This window comes from Aplysia californica, unplaced genomic scaffold (genome assembly GCF_000002075.1).
Source record: "Aplysia californica isolate F4 #8 unplaced genomic scaffold, AplCal3.0 scaffold00002, whole genome shotgun sequence".
NCBI classification, from domain to species: domain Eukaryota; kingdom Metazoa; phylum Mollusca; class Gastropoda; order Aplysiida; family Aplysiidae; genus Aplysia; species Aplysia californica.
In genome coordinates, this window is record NW_004797272.1 from 1,764,910 (window position 1) to 1,777,228 (window position 12,319).

At 35.9% G+C, this 12,319-nt stretch overlaps 1 protein-coding gene across 3 annotated transcripts in view; it reads right to left on the reverse strand.

Moving 5' to 3' along the window:
• Window positions 1-5,771: 5,771 nt before the first annotated feature.
• Window positions 5,772-12,319, reverse strand: part of LOC101856765 (polypeptide N-acetylgalactosaminyltransferase 1) — a 44,603-nt gene continuing 38,055 nt past the window's right edge. For 2 of the 3 annotated variants that reach the window (XM_013089234.2, XM_013089168.2), the window contains 2 exons: window positions 10,034-10,112; window positions 5,772-8,507 (listed from right to left, as the gene is read on the reverse strand). In XM_013089234.2, the coding sequence (XP_012944688.1) occupies window positions 8,443-8,507; window positions 10,034-10,112 (144 nt within the window). In that variant the 3' untranslated portion in view covers window positions 5,772-8,442. Of the gene's footprint in view, window positions 8,508-10,033; window positions 10,113-12,059; window positions 12,186-12,319 lie in introns of all 3 variants that reach the window. The other variant, XM_013089203.2, reaches the window with a different exon arrangement.

Below are 12,319 nucleotides of genomic sequence, written 5' to 3' on the forward strand. Positions count from 1 at the left end.
TGATAACTAGAAACCTGAATAAATTTGACTTTGGCAATTGTGTTATCACCATGACAATATGACAGGGTCCCAGTAACAACTGCACATCCTGCATGAACAGAAACAAAGTAATCACTTAAAGAGAATTATCATGATCTCTCAACACTGGATAACATAAGAGATGAGTAGAATGGTGACTATAAGTTATAAGTTATATAAGTACAGGAAAGTGCATAATGTGTTTCTGGAAAGCTTCAAATATGAAAAGACATTATAGGAAACTGCAGAGAGACAAAGCCCACGAGGAGAATACAGAGAACAGAATATGAAGCAACAAATGAGTAATATTTGCATATATCATTTAGTTGTCTTTTGCACCCACAATATTACTAATTAGGCATGAGCAATTCATAAATGAATGAATACGGGTGAACAGAAATGACAACTAGATGCACACTCCCAAACTATCTGACCTGGCAGGAGGATGCATTGCATGTTTTCAAGTACCTTTCATGAAGTGTAGCAGAGCTTTTACCCGTCCATAACCCAGAAAAATGTCAGTACTGGTGCAATTCACCTTCACTTCATTTACTGCAAAGAAAACAGTTTAGATTAACTAACTGCTGTAAATATGTAATTTTTATCCTTTTTATTTTATTTCAATTTATCTGTAGCATCACCATAAATTAATTTTTTTAAACTCTTTGCACCTTACAAATAATACAAAATGCTTCAAAAGAGTTTTGAGTAATGATGATTTAGAAGATTTAAGTCATTCAAGACAATCATAAGTTAGAAAAATATGAACCAATGCCATTCCAAAAAGGGCCTTGTTACATCCCGTCACCCATGACATCCATGGTGGGAGTTGCCTATGAAAATACTTGAACGCCAGAGCTATAATATGGCAAATACATTTAGTCGATACATTTTTGGGAGGATGTTGAAGAAAAGAACAATTTCACTCTTGAAAAACCCATTTTTCTATCCTCTGTTTGAGTGCATTAAAATTGAGCTTTTTCAAAAGATAACTGATCAGCCTCAGCAACTGAAGACATTTTTTCTAATAATTTGGTCCCACAAAATGCTGACAGTGGTCAGAGTGACGCCTCAGTAAAATCCCACAAACCAGTTCCTTTGCCAGCATAAATAATCAGGGACTGAGCTATAAATAGCATGGGTATAAAAACTCTTTCATACAGCAAAGTCATTAAACAGGCAGTACCTCCAATCTGACACCCATCTCTCTGATCAGATGTGACATAAGTCGATGGAGATCCAGGAAAATTTCTCAAATATTATATGTTACAAAATGCACTCACACTGATGGATATTTATGATAATTTCTTAAAAGTTAACTGACATTAGTAATCCAAAATACACAAAATCGGCCGAAAAAAACACCCTTTTCTTCAGGTTCAAGTTAGTACAGTTCCCAAAACTTGCTGTCACAACGCAGAGACTTTTGTTTGGCAGCTTGCTCCTTGATTACAACCACTTCATGCTCGTGGCAACACAGACATATCCACAGAGAAAAGATCACAGCAAATCACACAACTCTGCCCACATCATCACAGTCAGTCAGCTGTGTGTAGCTGCTGAAATCCCCTCCAAACTTTGATGAGAAAAAGAAAGAACGAGGCCTGATCACTACAAGTATGAGACCCACCACATTTCATTTGGTCAGGTTTAACAATCTAAGAGTTCCATCAGAAATTTTGCAAACTTAACTCCACAACAGACATCCACCACGACCTAGTACCTCAGTGGCATTTACCCAAGTAATTGAGAGAAAATGAATCATCCAATATTTCTTGTAATGTAAGAAAATGTCAGACAAAGGCAGCTTTACACAGAAGCACATTCCCAAGCTTATTTTCATACTTCATGATGTCATGAAGGAAGGCTGAGAATGACTTTAACATCAACCAAGGTGTAACTATCATAAACGAACATTGTAGCTCATCACCAATACAAATGCATGTAAGACTATATTAAGAAATTGGGGTAAAATTAAGGGGGTACATTTACCGACTCCTGGCCTGAAACTTGCACAGTAGGCCAATATTCTATTCTTTAGTATTTCTGATAACAGACAGCAGGATTGTAAGTTGCACAGTACATGAAATTCAAACATTTAAAAAAATGTAAAAGACCGGATGTCTGGCCAACATAGATTAAATGAATAAAGCAAATATTACTGAAAAGAAAAATAATATAGAAGAAATCTGATTGTACACTTTAGACGGAATGATGAGAAAACAGTTGAATAATCAAATACAAAGCAAATAATTACACAGCAATTCAAACAACAGACACAAAAGTAGCCCACTTTCCTAAAATATTATCAATCTTGTGCCCTCTGCACCTGTCAATATGATTCTATCAGTAACACTGTTCAAACCTACGCTGAAAAGCTAAATGACCTCCAAAGCTTTTCTCTTCCTTTCCTATGAAGCTGGAGTAAAAACAGATTCTCCATCCTTGAAACTACATCAGTTGTTTTGGAGCCAACATAGTCTGTAAACCTCTGAACTAATTAGAATTGACTGATAGACTATCACCACTAAGCCTTGCATTCTGTCTATACTGAAAGCAAAAGTAGAACACGCTAAGGGTCTATACGTTAAATACCCATCCAAAAATCTTCGTAGAAATATGGGTGCACCAAAGAATTGACAGAGTTCTGGAAAACAACTCGGAGAAAATAAGGAGGGGTCAGTAAATCAAGCTAGAGTCAAAGCAAGAGAACAAACAGAGATAAAAAACATTGGAAAGAAGAAAGACTTTTCAGCAGTGCACTCTGATCAGTACTGGATCAGACAAGAGTTCCATTTAAAAAGAAATTAAACAAAAGAAAACCCACCAAAAAATACGAATTGAGGGAGATCTGAAGATCAGGACAAACATGTCTTGTCTTCAGGAGATTTAACACGTCAGTTTGGTAGAGTTTTATGGTGCTCACAACTGCACAAGATCATATGTGTACACTGGACTTTGATTTTCATGTATCCAAAATAATGTAAAACAGAAGTCTTACAAGTTTAACAATAGAAATAGGAATACCTTTCACTCCAACAATGAGACAGATGTGAAAGTTCTCATCCTCTAATTTCACATTAAACAAAAATCTGTTGACCAATCACCAACAAAAGCACATGCATAAAAATGCAGTAAGTACAAAGCCACATCAAAAGCCAGGGTAATATTAAGAAAGAAAAAAATCACACCGTACCATTTTGTATCACATATAAATGCAATTAACTGTAAATGAGATACTCATAGAATGTACACATACTTAAGAAAGAACAAAAGTACATTTGAAACTATGTTAATCAAAACACATAGACAGCAACCTCACCAAAGTCAGCAAAAATTCAAAACATCTATAGACTACATCGCACTTTTTCTCATCAGGAATCATATGACAAAATACGGAACAAGACATGCATGGACCAAAACAGTAAAAGCTGTTTGGCACAACAGGTCTAGGGGGGCAAAAAGATCTTCCAGAGCAATCATTGAAGCCACAGTCTGAGGCACAAAAACAATGAAGTCATTACAGACAAAACTAGAAAAGATTTAACATAGAACTATATATATATATATATATATTAATCATTCTCAGAGAATTAGGAAGTTATCAAGTCTTTCACATTAAAATGAAGTGTTAATGACACAGGAGTAAGAAAAAGAAAGCAATACAATTACATAGGCTTTCTAATCTAAACTTAAGGTTCTCTGAGAGTATGCTCCATAACTTACCTAGACAAGAAATTGCATAGAAATAATTTAAATCCATGATCACAATCTCTCCCCACTGCACAAGAATTAAAAAAAGGATCATTTTTTCACATAATGCCTAACAACAAGATGAAATGTTCAAAGTGATTTACTCTACTATGTTTGGTAAATAATTCAATGTACGTGTACCAGTAACATGAACTATTAACAAAATAAGAGAATTTCTCAAGCAGTATTAACCTTCTGCAGCCGTCTTCTTCCATTTCTTAAACCAATAGGTTCCTTTTTTCAACACGAGTTTTAGCTGTGCAATCTAAGAATCAAAGACGTTTAAAAACTCCTTGAAGAGAAGGTCACTCTATATTTTCTTTCAAGACAAAGAAGACTGTGACTATTGCCATTGACTCAGTAAAGTACATAAAGTAGCACATTCACATAAAATTGTGAAAATGTACTAGAAGTATTGAGTGCTCAGTATTACACTCCATCATACATCACTTTTCAAAATGGCGTATGGCAGAATCTTACACTAAGCAGTCGATTTGATGAGACATCCCCAAAGCCTCAAGACACAGTGGCTAGCAGTGCACAGAAAGGAAAACTGATGACTCATTACTGTTACCACATACACACATACGATGAGATAGAATCCACTGGGACAATCATTTTAATGGTAAGAATTACCATTTTTTTCCTTACATTAGGCCTACTTTTAAAAATTCAGTCAATTACATTTACGAAAAGCAGTTTAGGCCAGAGTATCAATGAACAAACTTACTAATGTCCAAAATCAAAGAGGAAAAAGCTTCTGCTCATTTAAGGTTACTATTACCGATATCTAAAAAAAAATTCTATTTGAGTCTACAGTACTGTGGGGAAAACCACAGCATTGTCTTTGTTGCCGTCCAAAACCCAGAAAGCAAAGACATGGAAAGAAATGATGTAGACATGGAAAGGCCTACCAACAAATTTTGAAAACCATGCCTGAAACTAAATATGTGAGACAGCGTGGTGGAATCAGGCTCTCGTCAAAATACTCAAAGTGAAGAAACCTGCATTTTTCCACAAGTTTGTGAATTTTTATCACATTTTTATTATTTGACCCAACATCTTTTATGTTCATTAAAAGAACTCATTTCTGTGTGGATTTTTCTGAAAAATATTGATTAAAGGAACAAAAATAGTAAATTTTCAGTTACCCCGACTCTTAAGCTAAGGAAATAACTTATCTTTGGCAGCCATTTTCTCACTAATTCTACCTCTGAAAACAGGTGACCCCAGCTCCTTCAATTGAAAATATCTCGACTTGTATTCAAGATAAACGGCTATTTTTTTCATCCAAATAAAGACAAGTGAAAAAGCTTTAAGATGATTCCAATAACTCTACATCCCCAAAAATTGACGAGCGCCTGATTCCACCACGTCCTGACACATATGTCTTGAAAATGCAAATTTGATTTGAAAGATGCTAAAGACAATCTTTCTACTAGCACTTCAACAATCATAATATATGTAAAATTTAATAAGGCAGCAATTTGAACCATATGGAGCAATTCATCACGACATTGTCAAATGAAAGCAATTTTGATTTTAGTCTGATTCAGGACTCAAACTTATTGTGAGAGCCCACACTTTGTTCTAAACAAAAACGATGGATAGCAATAAATGTAGAACTAAACCCAAGAATACACAAGGATTTTTTAAAAACACACAAGTTTTTTTTAAAGAAACTGTCTTAGACACTTTACTTTCTATTCCATATTCCTGGTAAAGTATGAGCAGGTGATATAAATGTAGCCAGTTACGGAGCAGGTGTAAAAAAGATAGACACGACACCTAGCTTTTTCATGCAGTCAAAGCAAAACGAAAAAAAAAAAAAAAAGAAATTCTTTGCACCCAGCTAAATGTTTTCAGCCTTTTCAGGAACTATAAGTGGGTCAAAAGGACATGGGAGGCTTTTTCCCCCCTAACAAATCTTTAAAAAAAAAAAAATTCTTAGATTTACCCATATAGTCCTTCACTCTAAACAAATACTCCTTTTGATTTTCTTCTTCATTTTAAAATACAAGGGAAAGTATGTAACATTAGTATAGAAACATCAAATGCAGCACATGATGTCCTATGTAAAAGGCTTTGGAATGTGAGAGGATCATATTCTCCAAGCATGTACATGAATTCCGTAGTATAAGTCATCAAATGACATTTTTAAAAAAATCCTTCATCAAAGAGTTTTAAATCAGTAGTACAATCCAAGAAGCACTGGTGGACTTTCTTCTCCTGAACACTATCATAGTATAAAAGTACTAAGCTAAAACAAGACTCCCCTCTGTTAGTAACTCCATAAACTTATCCCATTAACATTACTTTCAATTTAATATGCCAAAGGATGGGGAAATCCGTTTATAGATTTATCTACTGTATGATTCTACAATGAAAAATTAATATGCAACATTTTTTGCACTGTTTTTAATTTTGATTAAAGAACAAAAAACAAACAAAAGCAAGATCAGTTCAAACAATCTATAATTTAAGGAAACAAATGCTTGACATAAAAGATCTATCAAACATCTACAACTCGAATCAAGTATACAGCAACTGCGAGTACAGTTTTCTTTACAGCGACTATAAGCCTTGAAAACTCAGTAAAAAAAGAAGAAAGCACCATACTAAAAAGTGCAACCAAAAGAAAACATAAATCTCATTGCCTGTTTGCCTGAGGTGTGTTTTATTCTCCAAAGACAATGAAAGGCACAATGAGTTACCTTGGCAATAAAGTAAAACAATGACATGAAAACCCTCCTGAAATGGGCATAAAAAACCACCAATACATACATTTCAGTTTCAGCTTCATATTTAACCCCAAAAAATTGTAAAGTTTGATTTCCAAAAACAAGGATAATTTATGATGATGACTGATACAATTTTCCAATGTTGACCATGAAAACAGATGTATGACAATGACAGTAAGCGACCAGTCCCCATAAAGTTACATATCACAAAAATGAGTTACCATATCACACAGAAGACTACTAACTTTTTGTACACATGTATATGGATACGATAATACAGCATTAAAAAACAGTAGCATGAAATACATGTATGATGCGTCAGTATCAAAGCACTACTACTACCCACACACTCAAGACAGATTATGTACTGTAAGCACTCCTTGTTGCATGTTTAGTTTTTTAGTTTCAACAGCAATGCCACACGACCACATCTTTGTGGTACTAAACTAGCATAGATGACAGTGTTGAGCAATAGCTAAAAGTAGCTAACAGTAAGTACACCAAAGTTGCCTGTGTATGCACAACAGAACATAGATGGTAACACAAGCTTATAGGAATAATGCCATCATACAATAATATACAAAACTTTTCTCACTACATTGAAGGGTTAAAAAAGTTCATCCTCTCGCACTCAACATTTACAAGAATTCATCACCTTCATCTGAAATAGACCAAATAAATTACACCTCAGAGGTAAAAGTATATTCTTAAATCTGTTAAACTTGAACACTGGGACTCTTCCACAAAAATACCTTCAACTGCACCAAGAACTTGCATGACTGCACAAAGCATTTGCATAAGTAGATTCTGGCACTGTCATCAGCTTCCAAGGAACAACCCATCTGTTGCAAACAGAAGCTCTCTGTCTCTCTCTTTCACTCTCTCTCTTTCGTTCATACTTCACTGATGCTACACTCAGGGTTCGGACATATTTCTATACATATACTTCTCACGACTGGATTCCATAATGAGAAGTTTTTGATTTATTCTAAATGTCTTACACCCACATCTACATAATCCAGATCATTACAAGGCTAGCTGTTTTTGCCCCTGTCGCACAGATAGAGATACTAGATAAAGTAACTACCTAAATCAGGAATCAATCTCACATCTTCTGCAAGCAATGGCAAAAAGCCTAACCACTCCACAACAGACAGTGTTGCATTTTTTAATATATGAACACTTCACCTTGCAGCTTGACAAGTTACTAAAAAACATAATCATTCAACACTTGTTTTACACTTCTCTAACCACTGTAACAAGATGTTAAAGCTGAATTATGTTTGACAATAACAGAGCTTGCAAAACAAAGTATTCGTAAATTTAACAACAAGCGACTTGAACTCAGTTCAAATCTGGAAAAAAAAAAAAGCCACACTGAGTGACCTTACAAGTAGAGACCATGAGCATAAGACGTATTTACAGAATAATTGAATAACAGCATGATGAATATATCTTCTTTTTCCAAAAGCAGAATTAACTTTGGGACTGAATGATCATGACTTCTCATCTGTCTGTCTTGAATAAAGCGCACAATTTCATCAGATGAAATGACACAGCTTCCTTCCAAGATTATCTAGACAAGGTATCCTCTCCTGCATCACTTCCCTTGCAATCAGTCTCTAAACATTCTAAAGAATACTTAAAGTGGTGGAGCAACATTCCATTACCAGTTCATTCTCTGAACATGTATATCCTCAAGTATTTTAAATACATGTGCATCCTTTCATGAACACACATTTATAGGCACATACCCAAACACACACATACACACACACACATATACACACATCCAAATAGTTAAGTCAGTCACACACACACACACACACACACAAAACATTGGTTGATAAAAAGTACAGGAGAGCTCGAATGGCTATGGCAGGTAGAGCCCTCTGTGCGTCTGCACGGTGTGCACTAAAGCCCCTCAGGATCATAGCGAGCTGTCTCTAAAGCCACCTAGACTCCACTGCTGGTCCTCCGCACCCGTACACTTGCCTGGGCACAAGAAACAAGAGAGAAAAGCATTTAGGGGTATTACTCCAGTTGTTACTAACACTCATTGTTGAGCTTTTGTTCATTGTCAGCCGGCACAACAATAGCTACATTTAGAGATAGGAACAGAACAAGACAGCAAAGTCATTGTAAATGTGAAAGGATTATTGCTTACATTTATTCTGTAGCAACAAACCAACAAACTGAAACAGGAACGGAAAGTTAAGACAACAAGTACCATCTAGACTTTAAAACATATTCAGATCTAAAACCACTGCAAGCAACAAGAAGAGTGGATGTGGATATAGTTTAAAAGTACAACGTTTCTTTGGTCCACCATAAAGCAGATCAGACGATATAAGATCACCGATTTAATTTTGGTCACGAAGGTAGACTGGGACTGGCAGTATATAGTTTTATGTCTTTGAAGCAGTTTACAGACTAATGAATACATAAGGTTCATTTCACCACAAACCAAACTTTTCATATCTTAAACATATAAAAGGGGGTTCTTGTGGGCTAGAATAGGACCGTGGTTCGAATTTGGATACCGATGGAAAATTTTCTCCTTTCACATCCTTTCCTGCTCTCTAACAATGTTCTGTCTTCTGCTTATGTTTCCACTTTCTGCCCCCACATACCCATCTCCTTCGCCCCCTCCACTGGGCTCCTGACTTTTTCTGAAGTCTTTCCACGGCTTATCCTTGGCTCCTTCTTACTGCAGTTTTTCAGTCACACCCCTGATCATATGGTTGGAAAAATCTACCTAGCCTTCTCGGACAAGGGCCAAAAATCTTGAATGTCCCGTGTGCAAGTTGAGCATGTTAAAGATCCCTTGGAGGTCCAAAATCAATAAGAGTAGGCTTCGGCCGCCACCTGGGGCAAAACTCAAAACTTCCTACCAAATGAAAATGTTTTGTGTGTCCCGCACGCTCATATGACCTTATGCAGTTGCGAGCACCGTAGAACACTTACCAACCCCCCCCCCCCCAGAAAAACATATAAAGTAAGGCACTCTGCTAACCGGTTTAATTGTGCTGAAGGGTTTCAATATCATGATTATTTGATTCAACACAACCCTGACAATGACAGGGTTCAGATCCACAAAGATGTGGAGTGAGGAGAAGCTTGTAACCTGTCTTTGATTCTAACCTCAAATCATAAAGGTAAACATCTGTTTGTTCTTTGTGTAAAGAGATGCACATTGACACAATAAGTCATTAGTGCAAGGAAAAAGAAAGACAGACAGCAAGAAACAACCAAAGGAAAGAAAAGAAGTAGGACCTATCAGTGATGTCCTCCAACAATTCCACTAAATATTATTCATAGATTATTGGGGGTTTTCTTAAGGTAAAAAAGTACATAAGAAATTACTAGGAAGGCATGTTCAAACTTGTAAATAAATTTCCATCGTCATTTCTCCTGCGTTTGATCTGAACCATCTCAGTCAATTTCTAAACACAACCGAGCATGCTAAAATAGCTGCTAAAAGGTATCACTTTTCCATTGGAAAAAAAAAAAAAGCTCACCTAAGCTGGGAACATCCTTGTCCCGACCATGCCCTTTACCTAAACACTGGTCGGTGTTGATATGACGGAGAATCTTAGTCTGAAAAGGAAAACAAAACAAATGAAGTACTAAAAACAAAAGCTTATTCTCAGGGTCCACTAAATTTAGAGGGCTTGATGAAAAGTATCAAATGCATGGAAGTAACCTGCTTTACTGCAATAAGGGATGAATGCAATTTACACCAAAAATAATAGCCAATATTTCCATTTACAGGGGAAGATACCAATTTTTAAAAAATTAACTACTGATTGAGTATTAAAAGAATGGTCCAATTGACAACTTGCACCCCTAACAGACCGCTACAGATCATATATATTACCACAAAACAAGGTTGAATTTTAAAGTTCTACACCTTGATTTAGGCATTGACGTAGAGAGAGGAAAAGTGTAACTATGTTGCCACCGTCTTCTTCATGGTTTTCAAAATAATTTCTCATATAGGCATATGTAAACTTCTTTACCCTTTGAATGCACATTTTATTCCGGGCAACTATCATCTTTGAAGAGCTTTAGTGTAAACTTATCTTCTAACATTCCTACAAACATTTGATCCCCATTGTTATTCACACTCTTCAACTCTTGTATCTTTTTCTTTCTCAAATACATATTGATTCTCTTATTCACATTTACTTAATTCCCTCAACCCCCCAGATAAACAGACATACAGATACACACAACTCATGTACCGAATCAACTGCATGCACCAAGTGAATCATGCAGTCACTTCTAGTAAAAACCACATACAACAGTAATTAAAAGGTAGATTTAGAAGACTCACGGATACCACAAACGCTATTCAACAAAACAAATACCACTGGACAGATGAGATCAAATAACAACAATGAAAACGAACAAGAGAAGCTGAGAACACAGACGGAACAGTCAATCAAGGTAACAACTGAACTACATAGCCTGCACAACTACAGAAACATAGCCAGGTAACAAAAAGTCAGGAAGCATGCACAAGGAACATTAAAGTGATCTACAGCGGGCAAAAGACAAATAAAAACATGCAAGATCCAGGTAGCCTAAAACATAAATTATTAAATGTTCCCAAATACCCAGGTGATTAATTTATGAATAAATAGATCAATCTAAATTTATTATTCTTTTTAATGAAAACACAATATCACAAGATCCCACTATGGTTCAGGGACGACCATTTCTACACAATCCTTTAGACCTTCATATGTAATTTCATAATTTAGCAAATTTCAGATGACAAAATGTTGCATTGAGATGACATCTCACATAAACAAACAATTTTTAAAAACTTCTAAACCGAAAAGTAAAATAACAATTTAACTTTGTTTCCCCAACAATCCTGTCCACAAAGTACCTGCCATTTCTGGTAAAAACACATTAAAAACTGGACTTATTGTAAAATATTTTCTAACATAATGTGGGAACCTTTTCATGAGGAACAACAGAATAGTAACAATTCTGATCCAGTAGAGTACCTAATATAACCGAGTATTAAAGTTTCCATATTTTCGTCTCAGCCCTTTCACACTCATTTTGCGAAATGTTCGACTTATGTCTGGGCTTGATTGGCACTGACACAAACATTTCAATCTTTCAGAAAATCCAAATCAAATAACAAGTCCTAAATAAAAGACACAAATCAGATCAGAGGATCATCTGACCAGACGTCCTCTATAAGAACAACGGTGTTAGAGTTAACACTTTCAAACCCATTTAGAGTTTTAAAATTCACTCTGCAAGGTCATATACCTTTGCATTTCAAATGAGCCCTGTTTTTCTCAATGAACTGTTGCTCACATGTGGATTACGTGAGTTGCCAATGAGAAGCAAAGTATTAAAGGTACTGGAAACAGACATGCTGTTCTCCTTCATCATTCTCAGCTTAGTCTTAGAATGGTTCTTGGTCTGTTTGTTTTTTCGAGTACAGGTTTTAAAGCACTATCGATACAACTTGACAGATGAAACTGCTTTGGTTTTGTTGTTAAGAAAAGAGCACCAAACCTCAATGTTATAATCCCACTTTGCGTCCTTGCTGCTGCACTTAACAAACTTGACTACTCCGCTGGCAATGTCGATACACATGTCATCATCGGTCATCAACTGTTGATTCTTAGTGTAGCAAAACACCTGAGGTGGATGGAGACAACAGAAGTACAACACTGACACACTTACACACATACAAGCAGGACAAATAAACAAAAGCACAGACACACACAGCTGTAACAGTGGAGCTGGAACCATGAAGGCACGAACTTGCTGTT